The 19877-nt window shown below is 43.0% G+C and overlaps 1 protein-coding gene and 1 long non-coding RNA gene across 3 annotated transcripts in view; one reads left to right on the top strand and one right to left on the bottom strand.

Annotated features, from left to right (window-relative positions):
* The window catches only part of LOC144379212 (uncharacterized), an 8561-nt gene extending 3620 nt beyond the window's left edge, over positions 1–4941 (bottom strand). Inside the window, exon 1 of the long non-coding RNA XR_013441681.1 lies at positions 4543–4941. This is a non-coding gene — a long non-coding RNA (uncharacterized LOC144379212). The remainder of the gene's footprint in view (positions 1–4542) is intronic.
* The window catches only part of LOC118524610 (uncharacterized), a 21740-nt gene continuing 5867 nt past the window's right edge, over positions 4005–19877 (top strand). The window contains exons 1-7 of one of the 2 annotated variants that reach the window (XR_013441680.1): positions 4005–4141; positions 6651–7045; positions 8494–8563; positions 9874–10000; positions 11799–11912; positions 13377–14632; positions 19666–19799. Coding sequence is in view for 1 of the 2 variants with exons in the window: in XM_078056272.1 (XP_077912398.1) it covers positions 8546–8563; positions 9874–10000; positions 11799–11912; positions 13377–14431 (1314 nt within the window). In the remaining variant the exon portion in view is untranslated. Of the gene's footprint in view, positions 4142–6650; positions 7046–8493; positions 8564–9873; positions 10001–11798; positions 11913–13376; positions 14665–19665; positions 19800–19877 lie in introns of those variants that run through there. The other variant, XM_078056272.1, reaches the window with a different exon arrangement.

Raw genomic sequence — 19877 nt, 5'->3', positions numbered from 1 at the left:
CTTGTCAAAAGTAAATTGAGGATCAAGTATTTCCCCAAGATATTCTGCCATTGTCAGCAAGATGAGACTAGAACAAATTCAGAATACTAATGGAGTTCTGAGTATAGTGTTAAGTGAAACAGAATGGGGACATAAATAGGATAGTTTCCTTTTGTTCCCTTTTTAAATTTGGTGATCTGCAGAGCATTTTTAAAAATGTGAAGTACTCTTCCACCTCCTACTAAAAATTCTGAGGGAAGGGCCATTTTCCCTTTTAACTGATATCTTCCAAGAGGGCATACAGTACTGGAGACCTTAAATTTTGAGGGTTTTGTTTTTTTTTTAAGATTTTACTTATTTGACACAGAGAGAGACAGTGAGAGCAGGAACACAAGCAGGGGGAGTAGGAGAGCAAGACACAGGCTTCCCGCCAAGCAGGGAGCCCGATGCGGGGCTCAATCCCACGACCCTGGGATCATAACCTGAGCTGAAGACAGACGCTTAACGACTGAGCCACCCAGGTGCCCCCTTTTTTAAAGATTATTTATTTGAGAGAGAGAGCATGAGAGGGGGGAGGGCCAGAGGGAGAAGCAGACTCCCTGCTGAGCAGGGAGCCTGATGTGGGACTCGATCCTGGGACTCCAGGATCTTGACCTGAGCCCAAGGCAGTCGCTTAACTAACTGAGCCACCCAGGCGCCCAAATTTTGAGGTTTTAGCTTCACCAAATGATCATTAGGAGTATCAAATCTTGGAATCCGAAATTGGTCAAATTGGAAGTATGCCATATTTTTAAAATTGAAAATGAAACTGGTAGAATTAATTTTAATATTTCGTTCAATATTTGAACTTAATTCAAATATTTAAAATTTTCATGCAATGTTATTTCAACATGTAATCAATATAAAAATTATTGAGATACCCTACATCCTTTTTAAAAAAACTAAATCTTCAGCTACTTTGTATTTAGAGCACATCTCAAATTCAGACTAGCCACATTTCAAGTGCTCAGTAGCCACCTGTGGCTAGCTTATTGAACAGCACAGTTTTGGATAGCCATCTGGAGCTTCTAGAGGGAAAGGATAAAGGGATTATTTTGATCATTGGAGATGTTGGAGGGATGCTTGCTTCTGGCCATGTGGCAAGCACTCTGCACCTGTAGAAGGCAGTCTTCTGCTTCCAGTAGGTCAAGTGGTGTCCAAGCCTGGGAAGCCTGTTGTTACCATCCCTCAGACACATTTTTAACAGATCTCAAAACAGCTGCTTTGATCTCTGTGTGCCTGACTCCTTTGTTCTCTCTGAGTTGGATCTTTTGTTATCTCAGGTGGGGAAGAGATGTTATGTATGAACCTTTAACAACCCAACCAGGATATGGAGGAGGAAGTATCTAAGGTTACCAGTTAGTGAAAGATAAAAGATACTTTGTGTGATCATTTCACCTTTTCTGAGCAGGATATTAGAATCCATTTATTATGATTCTGGAGGGAGGAGGATGTTCTATTAGCAAAGCACGAATGGGTGCTGGCGATGGATGTGCCCAGTAGAAGCCACTGGAGCTCCCCCACCACCCCAAAATTGTCAATATAAAACAGTCAGAAAAATTACAGCCATGATGATAAAGTTGGGAGGACCTGGGAATGATTTGTCCCACCACTTCCTTTCTGATTCCCTGATTTGTCTGGTCAAAAAGCTAGATCCTGGAAGTTAACTATCTCTGATATTACAGAAAAGCTAATGAAATGGAGTCAACTGTAGCTACTTCTGTGCTTCACCTTGTTTCTACATTGGAAGGTAGCTGTAAGTTGCCCTTTGACTGATATGTAGCCACCGATCTAATTAACACATTAAGTTGATCCACCAGTAGCAGTGTAAATTTAATTTCGCCTAACACACTAGCAATTTACTTTTACTGGCCTGCCACTGAGATATTTTTTTGCATTATACCATAATTTGATAAAGCAAGATTTAAATCATTAAAATAATGAAATTATTCATCATACTAATGACAGTATCTTTTAAAAAGAGAAGGAGAAAAAGCCAATAAATAGCATGTAATCAAGTTAGTCACTGCCGTGGGCAACTGACACTCAATCCCACTGGGACCTGGGAGTCATGTTGAATGAGCCTCAGAATTGTCTGCCCCTGAAGTGGGGGGCATTTATCTACTGGCTCCCAGCCCCTGTTGGTTAAGTGTTGCTGCATGAACACCCAGGGTTTCTGTAGTCATCCCCCATGGCAAAGTCAGAGACTAACTCCAGGGAGGAAAGTGACAAGGGTGGGGTACAACTGAAGCGAGGGCTTATCTGATTATGTTTGTGCAAAAGTGTTTGCTGCAGCATGGCTGGGGTAAAATTTGGGCCAAGAGAATATGAGGTAGTGTACCCAATAGAGAGTGAGCTCAATTGAATATATTGAGCTTGAGATGCTTGTGAAATATCCAGACATATGTGGAAATGTTCTGTAGGCAAGACTGAAGTTAAAAAGAGTAATCTCGGATATATGGATATCTGAAACCATATGAGTGATGGGAAATAGCTTATCAAAGTGTAGGTAGGAAGAGACTAGGATCTAGGATAGGTCCTTGAAGAACACTGAGATTAAACGGGCATGAAGAGAGGAAGAGCCCATAAAAGGAGAGTGAATAGAAGAGGATAGGGAGGTAAGAGAACCACTAGGTGAGAGCAGGGTCACAGGAAAGACTTTCAAGAAAAAGAATAGTGAAAAAGTATTCAATGTTGCCAAGTGGTCAAGAAAGACAAAGCCTTAGCCTTTTCACGAAGATGCACCAAAGGCAAAGAAGGAAAACCCTGCCCATCCCAAAGCAGAAGACAAAGCAAAGGCTTTGAAGGCCAAGAAAGCCGTGCTGAAAAGCATCCACAGTCACAAAGAAAAGATCCGCAAGTCACCTACATTCCCACAGCCCAAGATACTGTGTCTCCGAAGGCAGCCCAAATACCCTCCAAAGAGCACCCCCAGGAGAAACAAGTTTAACCGCTATGCCATCATCAATTCCCCCTGACTATGGAGTCAGCCATGAAGAAAATATAAGACAACAACACATTTGTGTTCATTGTGGATGTCAAGGCCAATAAGCACCAGATCAAACAGTCCGTGAAGAAGCTCTATGACATTGACAGAGCCAAGGTCAACACCCTGATCAGGTCCGAAGGAGAGAAGAAAGCATACGTTCAACTGGCTCCTGACTATGATGCTTTGGATGTTGCCAACAAAATTGGGACCATCTAAACTGAGTCCAGCTGGCTAAATCTAAATATAAATTTTTTCACCATGGTGGGGGGGGGAGACAAAGGGTTAACGTTCTCCACCCCACCCCCCCGTGTTTGTCGGTAACTTGGATGGTGGCGCCAAAGCCATATTGGAATGAATTTGGTTAAGGAATGAGTGGGGAGTGGAAGGTAGAAATAGCAAGTATCCTCAGTGCTGAGTAATTTGGCTTTGAAAAGAAGGAGAGGTCAAGATTGGTAGTTGGAGGGGAAAGTAAGACTAAGCGAATACTTCTTTTAAAATGTGAGAGATGTGAACACGTATCAGGATGCCTTCAGGTACAGGGGACAGAAAATTCTTCCCCAACTTGCTTAAGCCTAAAGGGACTTTATTAACTGATAGAATTGCAAAGCCCCAGTGTAGCTCTTGTTTATTGTTATAATTGGAGAGGCTGTAGAATGGACGTAAGGAAAGGCAAATTTTTATATCTGATTACAGGCAAGTATGGGAATTCTCTCTGATGCTTCTTCCGGTCCACCCCCATTCCGAAAGTGAGGGAGGAGATGAAGTAGCAGGTGCCTGAGGAGAGCAGAGGTTACAAATATCCTCCTGGAGAACTGGATAGAAAGCTGCATAAAAACAGAGGCATCCACGGTAGGGGTCCGCCTGGAGCAGGCGAACAGGGCCAGGAGACAGCTTTGGTTCTTCACCCTTCGGCTTCCCTTCATTTTTACTCCAAATGTCTCCTTCCACCTTTTGAGGTATTCGTGTACCCCGTTTGGTACCTTAGGGGGCGGGGCCTCCGAAAACGGGCTGGGCCTAGTGTTTTCCGCTACGCCCGCGGCCTTCTGGGAATCGTAGTTTTCTGAGGGCACTGTGCGCAGGCGCTCTGTGGTCCTTGCTCCTTGTGGGGCCGCCGCGAGCGGGTTGGCACCCAAGGTGAGGACCAGGGGTCGGGTGTGGTGGGAGGGGCGGCCGGGAGAGGGAGGTGTTGAAGAAAGGACGGGGAAGGAAGGAGGGATGCGAGGCGCGGTGACGTGAGGCTGGACCCGAAATGGGGTGTTTCGAACTATCCCTGGCCCCCGCCCCTAGGCTGCCCTTGATCTGACCTGCTGCGGGGCAGGGGAGGAGGCGCCAGCTGCAGGCCCGGCGCGACCCAGGGCGACGACGTGGCTGCGAGGTGAAGGGATATGTCGCTAGCCTGGTCCCGGAGTGTGAGATGACGTGCTCTGGGGCGCGCAGAGCCGCGCTCCGCAGTGCGTATCCCCCGGGTAGAATGGCGCATTCCCTCCCTTAGCCTTCCTTGCCGAAGCTCGCCCTGCGGTCCTTCCCCTGCTTACCCGTGGTAGGGGTTCAGTACACCAGGACTGAACTGACTCCGCGCAAACCTGCTGGTCCATCTTTCCCGGAAAGCACCTCCGTTCCGTGGGCCAGGTTCAGGCGTTTCAACCTCTTACACCCGGCTCGTTGGAGCTGCCCAGTGGCGCTCCCTCTTCTGAGTGCTGCTTTCCAATGCCAGCCAGACTTTCGTGCAAAACTTGGTATTTCAGTTAGTCAGCAAATAGTTCTTGAGTACTAACTATGTGGAAGTAGCTTTCTTAGTGTGAGGGAAGCAAGATGTGGCTCCCAAGATTTACCACCTACTTGGAAAGATAAAGATACAAAGATACTTATATACTAGGTGATTGAATCAGAAATCTGAGAGTTCAAAGAAGATAAAGACCCTGACTCTTTGTTTTGTGATGTGGATCCATTTGGTTGTAGATTGGGAAAGAGTTTATAGGCTTGGCTGGAAACATCCATAGCTTATTGTAATGACACTGGTGGGCATCTTAAGATTAATATCACCTTTTGGTTCTGTGAGGCACATTGGATGCTGTATCCTCTATGTACCCCCAGGACTCTAAAGAGCTCTTAAGAGGAGAGGTCTGGTAGCAGGACATGAAGAATGAAACCTTAGGTGAGGAAGGTAGAAGCTTGCCTTTGCTACCTGTCTGGGTCTCTGGGTTGCAAATTACAGAAACCCAGCTCAAACTAGTATGGGGGGGGTTCATTTTGAGGATACTTGGTTAGGTCACAGAGCCCCAAAGAAAAGACTACAGGTATGTAAACTGGAACAAAACAAATTCAGGACCCTCTCTTAACCCCTTGCCCCTTCTTCTGTATGCCCTTATGTTTCATATTTCCCTGTCACTGCTGACTGGCTTTTTCTGCTCTCAGATGGCTTGACAAAATGTGACTGTCAAGGACTCCCAAGTTTTCATGCCCTCAAGTGGAGCCTCATGAGAAGAGACTGATCTCTTTTTCTTGGTTCCACTTCCAAAATTCCATGGGAAGGACTAATTTGTTCAGATGCCAGTCAGCTTTGGCCAGGAAATGGAGTCAGTTTTTATTATTGTATGGATGTGGGTAAAGCTATTTCCTTGAAAAGAGTGAAGTGTTGGCAGAGCTCAAGAGACAGAACAATAGCTGCTGCTTGTTGCCTGTCACTCACCTTGAAGTAGAACTACTAAGAAAATTACTTTTTGTAGAGTAGTAGGCCTGTCCTGGCCATAGTCCCTTTCTCTGAGAACTGCTCTTTGTGCTCCTTGGGAATGGCTGAGTGGGCAAGAGGTGGAAACATGATCTAAGGTCATTAGTCTCTCAATGGCTAACAACCAATAGGGCCTTGAGAATTCTAAGTAGGAAACACAGAGACCATGGCCAGTTAATTGTGGGTGTTAGATCAGTAAGCCCAGGAGGGCTGGGAGTTAAAGACCTTATTGAACCTTATCTGTACAGAGGACAATGTTCTGAGAACATTCTCTTGGGGGATAAAGAGATGCAAGACCCATTTAGCCCTTGATGCCTTGAGAGAGTACCTTTTGTTTCAGCACCATTCTCATTTGTGGTCGCCTCCATGCACGTGTCAGATGGCCTGCATACACAGAAATTATAAATATAATCTTGCTATTGGCCATTCTAAATATCCAAGATGGTATATACAGGTTCTCTATGTAGAGCTCTTAAGAGCAAGAGGTAAAGATGTGCAGCACCGTCATCCTTCAATATCCAGCGGGGTACACAAGTCTATTAATGAAAAAAATAAAATCTGATTGGTAGTGGATCACAACCATAATTGGAATCCAGAAGATAGTGCCAAGTAGGATTTATCGCACTGGATCATATGGATTATATTATATAGAATCAGCCTCAGATGAGCACTGATGGATCCCTTTACCCTTTCTTTTTCTACTCTTCTGTCCTCCCTACTGGTACTGACTCCATCTTGCAACAACTTTTGTAATAAATCCCTGACAGAATATTGTTGTAGCATTCTCTGTGGGCAAGCTTGGGGAGACCATTGTTCCTGGCTCCACTTCTGGAAGGGTTTTTCACTTTCCCTGACTAAAACTTCTGTCAGATGAATTTTTCTCTTGAGAATATTGTTATCTCTCATGTCTTCCAGGTACTGTTATGTCGCAGGTTGTCTCCATATAAGGCCCAAAGATGAGTAGGATTGGAAAGAAGAGGACAGAGATTCTTCATCCTGTTCCAGATGTATAGTTATTCTGTGTAGTCTGCCTTCGCTTTTTGATATTTGACTGCTGACAGCTTTTAAGACTCACTCCTCCTTCCCCTTGTGTCCCACACCTGGACAAGCTGATAAGGAAGCCTGAATGCTCTCTCCCTGGCATTGGCAAGAGATTCACATCACAAAAACCCCTTCCTGTGGGCATGGGAACACTCACCCTGGCCCTAACCACAATAAAAACCCAGGCCAGTCTCCTTTCCTCACTCTCTCAAGCCATTTTGGGCCTGCTTGAGAGACCTACCCTGGTCTCTCCCAGAGACCTCAGTTACGTAAGTAATAAACCTTTTCATACACTTGGTCTGTGTTTATGTGGCATCATCATTCTCAATATTGGAACCCAACTTTGGGTGGGTCCTATCTGCCTCTGCAGGTGACCATTACACTCTGGATACCCTAGCTCTCTAGCTAATCTTTTATTTCCCATGGTCGTCTGTGATGCCAGCCAATGCTGCAGGGGCAGTGGTCAGTCAGTCCATCCTGGTTGGTCCTGCTGCCCTGTTTCTCCTGCAGGAGAAGCAATTGTATTCAGTCCTGAACTCACCATTGAATATCTGGGTGTCATTTTGCATATAGCCTCCTAGTTCTGTGGAAACTTTAAAAATGACTAACAGAGGTGCTTGGCTGACTCAGTTGGAGGAGTGTGCAACTCTTGATCTCAGGGTTGTGAGTTCAAGCCCCATGTTGTGTGTAGAAATAATAAACTAAAAAATAAATAAATAAACTTAAAAAAAAATGACTCTACCAAAAAAAAATGATCCTAAAGAAACTGGCTGGAATTTCTAGAATCTGGTGTCTGACTCCGTTTTTTGGTTGGATGAGACCCGGTCACTTTCTTGAAACTTTGGCAATCAGGAAAGAATTAGGACAGGAGGCCAGTGCTCTTCAGATCCCGGTAAGGGCCACAGATGTCATGAGGCCTAGATGCTGTTTAATTACAGTATCCTTATAATGCCTACTGTACCCTAAAAATAACACCTGAGTTGGCTTGAATGTATTTCTGGTCCTTAGAATGAAACAAAACTTGATTAATACACTAATAAACTAATTTGCTTTTACTTTTTTATTCTTGATCATATGGACTTCACATTAGCTTTATTTTATTTTTTGTTTTTTTAAGATTTTATTTATTTATTTGACAGAGAGAGAGAGCCCAAGTAGAGGGAGCAGCAAGCAGAGGGGTGGGAGAAGCAGGCTTCTCACTGAGGAGGGAAGCCTGATGTGGGGCTTGATCCCAGGACTCTGGGATCATGACCTGAGCTGAAGGCAGACGCTTAACCGACAGAGCCACCCAGGCTCCCCATTCACATTAGCTTTTAAAAAAAATGTTAGTATAAGCATCCTCCTGGTCATCTTGAACTTAAAAGTCAAATTGAGTTATTTATTAAATTGCTTATTTATGTCAAAATACTACAGAGTATAATGCTTATTATAGATTTATAAAACGGGGTAAAAATTAACTTCATTGTAAACTGTTTGATTTTTTAATAGTTTTCTGGTGTGGGTTCTGTTCCCAGGAAGCTGCTAACTCAGGAACAGAGTTATGGCAATATCCATAATTTCCATCTCCTGGGAAACGAATTTACTTCTAGGCTTGCTTTGCTCTTCGTAGAGTATTGAGAGTAAGGGCTGTTTCATACCTAATTGATATGTAGAGATTTTTAGTCTGGGTCAGAGAACTACAAAATGCAGTTGGTCTCTTTCATGTTTCCTTCTCTAGCTCTGCCAACTCTGGCCTGGGCCTTTTCCAAGAGAACATAGAGGAGGAGAGAATGGCGGCCAGATGGCAGGTGAGTTGGATTTTCTTCAGTCCGGAGCTTCTTTGCAAGCCTTGGAGATTCATCCCATTATGGTAAAAGTTGGGCTCTGTAGAGAAGACGAGAATGTTTGCTGGCTTCAGATTCTCTTCTTTCTCACCATACAACACAGCTGTAGGGATCTTCCTTCTGAATGGCCCTTCATAACGCCTTGGTGGCCGGCCCCATCATGTCTTTTGTAATGGTTGGGGACCAGAGGATTGAGGCAGCTCTGCCCTTAGCAGTGAGCTCAGGGAGTGCTTAGAGAACTCTCATGAGAATATAAAAATTCTGAATCTTCTAGTCTGGAATGTTATATTCCTTTCAAAGGGACACCATATTTTTTTTATCTTTTTTCTCCAGTTTTAGTTCTTAAAAGTATCTTCTGTTCCTCGTACACTTATCATGGATCTTCCCTTGACTTGAGAATCAGTTGTTCAGGCTGAGATCCTCATGGATCCATGAGTGTTAGAGCTGAAAGGGAATTTAAAGATCATCTAATCTAATTCTTTAATTTTATGATTTAAAAAATTGAGGCTAATAACAGTGTCCCTGAAGTTTGGGGGCTCTGCCATGGATATGACATGAGGCTATCACCAAGAGTTTCATGCCTCAGGTCACAGACCTGTACCTCTTTTTTTTTTTTTTAAGATTTTATTTATTTATTTGAGAGAGAGAGAAATTGAGCATGAGCAAAGGGGAGGGCAGAAAGAGAGGGAGAAGCAGGCTCCCCGCTGAGCAGGGAGCCCAACGCAGGGCTCAATCCTGAGCCAAAGGCAGATGCTTAACCAACTGAGCCACCCATGTACCCCATCTTTTTTTTTTTTTTTTAAAGATTTTATTTGATAGACAGAGCGAGAGAGGAACACAAGCAGGGGGAGGGGGAGAGGGAGAAGCAGGCCTCCCGCTGAGCAGGGAGCCCGATGCAGGGCTCGATCCCAGGACCTCGGGACCACGACCCGAGCCGAAGGCAGACGCCCAATGACTGAGCCACCCAGGCACCCCTCTTTTTTTTTTTTTTTTTTAAGTAGTCTCTATGTCCAGTGTGGAGCCCAACACAGGGCTTGAACTCACGACGCTGAGATCAAGACCTGAGCTGAGATCAAGAGTCAGACACTTAACTGATTGAGCCACCCAGGTGCCCCTCAGACCTGTACCTCTTATGTAAAGTATCCAGTGCTCTTACATCATTAAAATCATTTCGTTTTTATTTCATATATCCTCCAGTGCTGTATTCTTTTCTCTTACTCAGTGAGACATAAAAGAAGACACATAGGTGAGTAAGAACATGTTTGTCTTTTCAGAAGTCACTCAAGTTTAAGGATGTGGCTGTGAAGTTCTCAAAGGATGAGTGGAAGCAACTGGTCCCTACTCAGAGGGCTCTTTACAGGGAGGTGATGCTGGAGAACTATCAGGGTTTTGTTTCTTTGGGTAAGCATGACTTTCCTTGGTGATTCAGAATCTGACATTGGGTGTGTGTGTGAAGAAGATGGCCCTTCTTTTCTTACTGGGGCAGAATTGTACATCTTCGGATAGATCCCCAGGAAGGGTGTAAGTGGTTTATTTATTTTTTGTTGTTTGTGTTTAACTAATAGCTGTCAGTACTGTCAGTAAATGGCCTTTTTGATCTGGATAGAATCTGTAGGATAAGTGAAGTTTGGTCTGAGACCCTAGCTTTAAGCAAAAAATTGTATTATATAAAATGGAAAATGGGTACCCCCTTTCCTGGGAATTTTCAATAAGGGGGGGAAAATCAGATAAATGTTTATCTCTGTTTTCCTAAAATTGGAAAACAATGGAAACAACGCAGGCACTTGGGAATAGGGATTTAGGTAAATGAATCATTGTACATCCATAATGGAGTACATTGTACATCCACATGGGCCTTGACCATGAATGATATTTATAGAGTTAGAAAGATATTAATAATATCCTGTTAAATGATAAAAGCAGTATACGAAATGATTGGAACCTGAGTACATTTACAACATATATCTATATGCATAGGAAAAGTCTGGAAGAATCTACACCAAAATTTTACCCCTAATTATCTTTGACTAGTAGGCTTACAGGTAACTTTTTCTTTTTTTTATATTTCTTAATTGTCTACAATGAACATGAAATTTTTTTTTTAATTAAAAAAAATTTTTTTTAGAGAGAGAGTGTGTGTGTGTGTGCACGAGCTGGGGTTGGGGGGTGGCGGCTCAGAGGAAGAGGGAGAGAGAGAGAATCCCAAGCAGGCTCCATGCTCAGCACAGAGCCTGACATAGGGCTTGATCTCACGACCCTGAGATTGTGACCTGAGCCGAAATCAAGAGTTGGGCACCAAACTGACTGAGCCACCCAGGCACCCTGAACATGAAATATTTTTAAAACTGCAAAGATGAGGAAACATTTTTAAATGCATAGTGATTAACACCAAAGTTAGTATAGTGGTTGCCTCATGGTGGGGAGGAAGAGGGGATGAGGGAGGGGCTTCAATCTTAGTATTAATGTTTATTAAGTTAGATGGGTTCATAGGTGTTTGTTTTAGTCTTTATGCCTTTTGTGTGCTTAAACATTTAATAATGCAATTAAAAACTAAATGTAGAAAATTTATATATGTCACTAAATAAATTTATATATATGACATTTATAAATGTCACTACTTTAAATCATTAAAAACCAAAGACATTATAATTTTTCTTTTTAAGAATTTCTAAAAAATTGTTTATTAATGTTTTCAGTTTTAAGTCTTTAATATTAACTGCACATAAGTTGAATATATTTCTTAAACTGCTCTAGTTTGATTTGTAGTTGCATCAAATTCAGTATAATTGCACAGAAGTATAATTAAGGGATACAAATCTATTATTTAAAAAACTACAAAAGAAAATGGGATAGCTTCTTCACCTTAGTTCCTTGAGGTGCAGAACCTTCTCCATATTCCACTTCTCTAAGCTAAGAATTTCCCCTCAACTCACAAGAATACTCGTTCCATCTGGGGGAGGTTCCTAGATCAGAGAAAAATTAGTGAACTACTTCAATAGATCTAATTCAGACTTTCTAGAAAGTCAGTACTGACTTCCCTTCAGAGAAGGAGAATTAGCATCTTATCTTAGAAATTAGCATATGCTTTTTGGATACTTCCATTTTCCTCTCTAGAGAGTAAGGGGATCTTATTAAACCCTGGGATAGTTGTGAATTTCCATCCCAAACAGCCATTTCTCATTTTGTCCTTTGTGAGCAGGAATTCTAGTTCCTAAACCTGATGTGATTTTCCAGTTGAAGAGAGGTGAAGAGCCATGGAAACTTGATTTTCAGGAAGATGAAGAAAATGAAGTCCCAGGAAGCACTTTCCTAGGTATGTGTGAACTGGGTAGATGGGATTTCGCTGGACAGTTCACTTAGAGACCACTCCTTGTGCTAGTCATAGGCCTATGGAGAGGGTCACTTCTATACTGGGTCTTTGTCTGGAAAACTTATGCCCAGGTAGCCATGTGGCTTTCTTGTCACCTTTTTCAGGTTTTTGCTCAAATGTGCTGCCTTCTCAGTCAGGCCTGCCCTGACGACCCTATCTGTAATTGAACTCTCTCCATCTCTTTCCTCCTTCCCTGCACTACCTTAGCTCTCTTCTCAGGTGTGTCTTCCTAACATACTATATTTTTACTTCTTTATTGTGTTTCGTATTTGTCCATACCTACCCGGATGAAAATGTAAACTCCATCAGAGGTTTTATGTTGTTCACTACTGGATCCCCAGTGTTTAGAACAGTACCTGGTACATAGCACACACTCAGGTATTTGTCATATGAACAAACAGGTATCAAGGTCCCACCTGTTGGGGGTTTTGGGGGAGGAGGCCGAGGGAGGGTTGAGACCTATTTGTATTTAACTCTGATAATACTTTTTTGTCTTTCCTACTTACCTTTTACCATATCTCTTCCTCTTCCTTTAAAAACCATTGTCATTGACAGTTCACTTTCTCAGGTCCTAGCTGGTCTTCCCACTTACTCTCTGCTGTTTAAACTCACTGACATGTAATAAACTGCCCAGTCATTTCCATGCTTCTTTGTGTATCCCCTGTTTTTCTGCATGTACCTCTCCCTGAAATGTTCTTCTTTTGGTTGTTCGCATGGTTAATATATCTTCCAGATGACCATTCTTAAGTTTTCCCTCTAAAGAAGACCCCACTCTAACTTCCATTCATTATTTCCTTCACTGGACTACCATATCTGTTACATTTTATTTGTTTACTCTTTGTCTTCTGTCATATAGAATATAAGCATCATGAGGGCAGGGACCATGTCTCTCTTATTCAGTAGAGTCCCAGTGACTTCTACTGTACGAAGCACTTTGTAGGCACCTAGTAAATATCTAATGAATGAATAACAGAAGCTTGTTTGGCGGGCTAATTGCGCACCTTCTACTTCTCTTCTCTGTTCTCTTCTCCTCTGCCATTTTTCAGCCTCTCTGTGATGTTTTTCTTTTGAGGAGTTATCAATAAACCAGGCAGTATTTTGTATTCATTCTTCTCTTTTTTTTTTAAGATTTTATTTATTTATTTGAGAGAGAAAGAGCGTGAGTGAGAGAGAGCACAAGCCAGGGGGAGAGGCAGAGGGAGAGGGAGAAGCAGACTCCCCACTGAGCAGGGAGCCCAACGTGGGGCTCAATCCCAGGACCCTGAGATCATGACCTGAGCCAAAGGCAGACACTTAACTGACTGAGCCACCCAGGCGCCCTTGTTCATTCTTTTCTTAACATAGATAATGTTCTTTTTTTCACTAATATTAAGACCCAGTTATATCTGTAATTTCTATTTGTTTTAGACCAGAATGCTAGACTTGAGAGCCAGGACTCAACTCAAAGGCAGGATGTTTCTAAAGAAGCAAAGTCACAAAAGACATTAATGGGAACACTCAGAAAAGATGGTCCTCTGGGTCCTGTACTTGGCCCAGAAAGCCTTGAGGGCACCAAGAAAGAACATCTTTCAGGGGAGACTTTGAAGAAATCCTCCCCCAAGGAAGACTCGCAAAGATCCACTCCTGCCAAGAAAACCAACAGTAAGGGGAGAAACCTTGAATGCAGCATATGTGGGAAGACCTTATATAACCACTTATCCCTCACTCGTCATCAAAGGACCCACACTGGAGAGAAACCTTATAACTGTCAAGAGTGCGGGAAAGCCTTCAGCTATAGAAGTAGTCTTAAGAAACACCTGATGTCTCACACTGGGAAGAGCCCCTTTGAATGCAATGAATGTGGGAAAACTTTCTATGACCGATTAACCCTTACCGAACATCAGCGAACTCATACTGGAGAGAAGCCCTTTAAATGTCACGAATGTGGCAAGGCTTTCTTTGTCCGCTCATCTTTTACCCGCCATCAGAGAATTCATACTGGAGAAAGTCCTTACGAGTGTACAGAATGTGGGAAATCCTTTAGCCAGAGAAGCATCCTCGCTCGCCACAAGGTCACTCACACTGGAGAGCGGCCTTATGAATGCAGGGGGTGTGGCAAAGCCCTGTTTGACCGCTCCTCCCTCATTCGCCACCGCAGAGCACACACCGGAGAGACCCCTTTTGAATGTAATGAGTGTGGGAAAGTTTTCTTTGACCGCTCATCCCTTAATCAGCATCGGAAAATTCATAGTGGAGACAAGCCCTATAAATGCACCGAATGTGGGAAAACCTTCCTCCAGAAGAGACCACTTACTCAGCATCAGAGAGTGCACACTGGAGAGAAGCCCTACGAATGCAGCGTGTGTGGGAAGGTGTTCAGTTGCAAGTCCTCTATCATCCAACATCAGCGACGTTATGCCAGGCGGGCTTCAGACTATCACAGAGGTGCTTCAGCCCGGCAAGGAACCCCCACAGGAACTTAAGCCACTTTTGTGCAAGATAATGAAGATTTGTGTTTGAGCACCTTCTAACTGCTGCTTATTCTCATGCCTCCATTTGATACTAGAGTCTCAATAAATAGTCTTAATGGACCATGCCATAGACTTCCCCTTGGATACCTCATACTTAGTATAATACTCTGAGGATCCCCAGATTGGTCAGAAGCTCTCCAATCAATATGTTTTGTAAGTGTTTGAAGGGGACCCTAAGATAAGCATCATATGTTATTTATTTATTTATTTATTTATTTATTTATAATTGTTTTTTTTATTTCTGGACCACTCCATAAGAATGGGAACTATTTCATATCTGTGCACTGCTGTGTCCCCAGTGTGGTGCCTGCCACTTATTACATATTTTCTCAATGAATGAATACCTGTCTAGTCATGAGAACTTGAGTCCCCAGTCAAAAGTAGTTTCTAGAACTAGAAACTTCAGTAAGAACATTAACATGAAGGTAATATGTATGTAGGACTGTAAATACCTTCACTATAACTGCCCTATTAGCTCTTAATCCACTCTTCTTGGAGGTTTCTGGAGCCCTGGTTTGGGTGTGCCCTTGTTCTTCCCTCAGGATCCTTAGTTTCCCTGAACTTTGGCTCTAACCTGACCTTTGGGCTCTAGTAGACTAACCTATCACCCTTGTTTCTAGGTTAATGGTTGTGTTTTGTTTTATATTTTTTAATCTCATTGATAACTAAAATTCCTTAGCCTGGTTTTGCCATTCCATCCATACCCTGGACACAACACCTTCCCTTTCTCATAATGTATTCGCGTATAATTGCTGATGGGAAAAATATTCACACCAAATGTTCAAAGTCCAATTGCAAGCCGGCTGTAGCCATGGCAGATGGGTGGGTTTCCAGGCTGAAGAAGTCAGCTACAATGAACCAGGAGATGGTGCTATGTCTAGTCTCAAAGAATATCACAAAGCCAAAGTTAACTCCAGGCATAGCTCATCCATGAGTAGTCATCCTTCAGTACTAAAGCAGCGGACATGAGAATGTAACTGAGACCCAGGCTACCACATCCTATTAGACATGATGTCCTTCTTGCCAGAACATCAGTATCTGTGAAACCAAAATGCAGACTGTCCTATCCACACCTACACAGTGGAGACATAGATTGGCTTCCTCACACCTACATCTTGAGAATTCCTCCTTAGTAATAAAGCAATAATTCCAGAGAGCAGCCGAGAGAACACAAGCACTTAGATGAGGAGGAGGACAGGTTCCTCACATCTAGATGTTTTTTTTTTTTAAAAAGCACAGTTGTTTTAATTTCTTATACCACATTGGTATTATAATGGATGAAGGGTAGAGAATTAGCATGGCACTCTCTTCTTTCATCTTGTTAATAGACAGGAATCTGGAACCTTGGGCAGGACAAATGGAGTTATAGTGAAGCCCAGTAGCAGAGACCACAAAAAATCAGTCCCCATGATGATCAAACATCTGTCCCCTTGTATGATGCCCAACCTATAAAACATGCCATAGGTATCATGTAAAAATGTGGATTCCTTTCCATCACACATGTGTCTAAAACCTGTGCAAAGTATGCAAAGAAGCAATTGACCAAATATCCCAGGATCAGTAGTTCAACTTACTGAGCCATCTTACAGAACCTCATGATTAAGTAACTTGCAAAAGCCGAAGTGTTGATAATAAGCATTGATTGATGCTTACTGTGGCAGAAGCTGTTAGTTGCCTAACTTGTAGTCATACTTCTTTTCTTTCTTAACAATAGGAAATCCAAGTCTCTTCTGAGCAACAGAGTGCTCAACTATATTGCTCAGCCTCTCTTGCAGTGAGGTATATCTAGTCAGGCCAATGAAATACGGATATATCAAATGTCAAGCCAAGTATATTGATATATCACATACCAGGTAAATGATATGTTGATATCATTGGAATTTGTTGGATAAGACTTCTAGAAAGGCACCTTAAAAGGGAGGGACATCTAAGAAACCTCCTTTTGCCTTTGCCTTTCCCTTCTTCTCTACCTGGAATGTGGATTTAGTGGCTGGAATTCCAGCAGCCATCTTGTGACTTTGAGGATCTAAGTCATGCCTGAAGGATGGGAAAGGAGAAAAACAGAAGACATCTGATTCCTTGATGATCTTTTGGAGATTCCATACCAGCTCTGGACTGCCTACTTCTGATCTTGCATGAGAGAGAATAAACCCTTATGTACTTAACCACTATATTCACAGCCAAAGGAAATTTCTATTAAAGTTGATGGGCAAAGAGAAACAGAAGGAATTTATCTGATCAGATTCCTCCTGTTTCCCTCATACTTTCAGGTTGCTTCATCCAGCCACCCCTGGGGAGGCCAGATCCCACAGCCCACTGTGTGGCACTTCAGCAAGCCTGGAGGTGGTGCAAGGAACCAGAAACTTGAGCTGTGCAGTTGTTTGGCCTGTGGCAAGCAAGGGGGAGAGACTGGCACTCCCAAGCAGATAACTGCCCAGCTGAAGCTGGTGCAATCAAATGTCTGAGTGGGTTCATAGGCTCAGGCAGCTTAGTCTAGTAGAGCAAAGTGCTGAGGGTGTGTGCACAGGCCCAAAGGTAACATGTAACTTGACTAGGCACATACTCATGCCTGATTTATTGCCTTTGCTATTTATTTCCCACCAAGTTTGATTACCTGTCTCAAGTCTGCCTTCTTCTCTCCCTACCCAAGACCTGTAGCACCTCTCTCTTCTGTTGAATCTCATGTCCCTGAGACCTCCACCTGTTTGCCACCCAAATCCACCTTTACATTTTCAGTTTTGCCCTCTTCTGTGGTGACTAAAGGATTCCTTGTTTATCACTCTGCATATCAATTTTCATCTCAAAGTAAATGGCCTTTCAAGGCACTGTAGCTTCGAAGGAATGCAAAGATGCTTTCCTGGTGAGATTTTGTGGCAAACACAAAGACAGACTAGAAGGAAACAGAAGCACTCACTAAATTTAGGAAAACCCTTAAGAGACTATATCTTAAAGTGTTCCAACTCCACTCTACTGTGGAACACCAATTTATGTGCTTGGGCCAGCTGGTAGTATCCAGGGCTACATGATTTCTAAAGTAGGGCCTCTGTAAATAAAAGTAGGATTACGAAGGAAGTCCAGGTTTTCCAAAAGCACACAAATGAAAGCCAAGAAAAACAATGAGGGCAATATTAGTTTCAGGCATTTACACCTTCTCTACAAGCATAGAAAAGAGTATACTCAGTTATTGATCATCTAAGTAGCAGTAAATACTCTGGGATACTCCTCCCATGGAGCTTAATCTGTGGTATATGTGTGTTGGGAGATACCCAATAAACAAAATTAATTACATGTTAGAAAGAGATAAGTACTATGGAAAAAAATGAAGTGGTCAGCGAAGGCTTCACAAGGAGAACAAAGGCTTGGAGGAGGTGAGAGAGCAAGCCATGTGGATACTTGGGGGATATCCACCCTTCACGTCTATCCAGGCAGAGGAAGAAGCGCAGAGGCTCCATAGTGGAAGCATGCCTCACTCAATTGAATGATAGGTCAGTGTGGCTGCAGCAGAACAAATGAGGGGAAAGTGGTAGAAGATGAGATCAGAGAGTTAGTGTGTGGATTTTGCAGGGCTTTGTGGGCCACTGTAAGGACTTTGGCTTTGTTTTGAGATTGGAGAGCAATTGTGTTAAGAATAGGATGTACAGGGCAAGAGTAGGAGTGAGACCAGTCAGCAGGCATTTGCAGTGATCCAGGCAACAGTTGATGGGTGGTTAGACCGGGGTGGCAGCAGTGGAGATGGCGAGACGTGGTCAGATTCTGCGTGTATTTTGAAAGTACGACCAACAGGATTTGCAGAGGAACTGGATGTGGGTTGTGAGATAAAGAGAAGAATGATGACTCCAAGGTGTTTGGACTGAGCAACTAGAAGGATGAGTTGCCATTTACTGAAGTAGGGAAAACTGTAGGAGGAAGAGTTATGGCATTGGGGGAGGAAGGGCATCAAAAGTTCAGTTTTGAACATCCTATATTAGAGATATTTATTAAACATCCAAGTAAAGAGATTGAGGAGACAACTCAAGGTCAGAGGAGAAGCCCATGTTAGAGATACGAATTGGGAATTGATCACATTTGGATGGTATTTAGAACATCTAGACTGAACAAGATTACTAGGAAGTAAGTGTTCACAGAAAAAGAAGAGCGGCCCAAGGATTGGTCTCTGGGACATTCCAACATTTAGTTGGTTCCCAAATGAGCAGCTTCAGCAGCCCTTGGGAACTTGTTAGAAAAGCAAAATCTCAGGCCCCACCCCAGAATCCTGAATAAGGTTAGATAGAGTTCAGCACTGTGTTTTAACAAGTCTTCCAGGTGATTCTGATCATGGTATAGTTTGAGAATCACTGGTTTCGAGGCTGGGGAGAAGGAAGAGGAGTCTATTTAGAAACTGAGAAGGAGTCATCAGTCAAGGAGGAAAACCAGAGTTTTTCCAGGAGGAAGGAGTAGTCAGTTTTATCAACCACTGGTGATAGATAAAGTGAGAGGAAGACTGAGAATTGACCATTGATTTGGTAACAAAAGAAGGGGGATTTCTGTGATGGGGTTGGTTAACAAAAGGAAGGTATACCCTGGTGTTCCAGACAAGTGGTGCCTTTCATATACAACAGTTTTTCAAATAAACTGTCCACTCCATAGCTCTTGCTATGGAGGGGGTTGGTTGGGAGGAGGCTCCTTTCAGCTGTTCTTTGAGCTGGTAGGGCTGTGTTCTCTACCACATGCCCTCTCTCCTCTCAGCCCTAGCTGATTGGACCAAAAGCAGCCAACGTTACAAATCAAAAGATAAGTGTAGCTATGTGTATAACAAACCTAGTGTAATAGTGGCTTATATAAAATAGAAGTTTACATCTCTCTCACATTAAAGCTCAAGTTCTGTTCCACCTAATTGTCAGGGGCTCAGTTCCTTCTACCGTGTTGGTTTGCCATTTCTCTGGTGTTAACCTTGTCCACGTGGTCCACAATGACTTGTGTTCCAGCCAGCATGGAGGAGCTTTCCTCTTCCCTTTAAGAATCACTTTGCTCTCATTTCCCTGGCAAGAGGTAGGGATGATAAGAAATGTAATCTTTACTCTAGGAAGCTTTAGGCCTACCTAAAAGTTGGGAATGCTGTTAGAGAAAAGACAAATGGACATTGTGGCTTCTACTCAAAGAGGGACAGTTAGGCTAATTTGATTTTCTTTCTTGGGAATTTGAACTAGAGAGAAAACTGGCTACTTTATTGTGGACGATACGTGAGACCATGCACCATCCTGAAGATACACCCAATCCCAGCTGACAGCTCCTCGAACTTCTCTGGAGTCTTGAGAGACTTCCATGTTCCAGTCGCCTTGAGGTTAGCGGGACCAGTTACTAACTAGTAACTTCTTGGGGATCTGACTGTGTCTGGGTTGAGGTGATTTCCAGGACTGAG

This window comes from Halichoerus grypus, chromosome 10 (assembly GCF_964656455.1).
Source record: "Halichoerus grypus chromosome 10, mHalGry1.hap1.1, whole genome shotgun sequence".
NCBI lineage: Eukaryota > Metazoa > Chordata > Mammalia > Carnivora > Phocidae > Halichoerus > Halichoerus grypus.
Note: the sequence above shows the minus strand (reverse complement) of the source record. Positions and strands in the feature narration are given on the sequence as shown.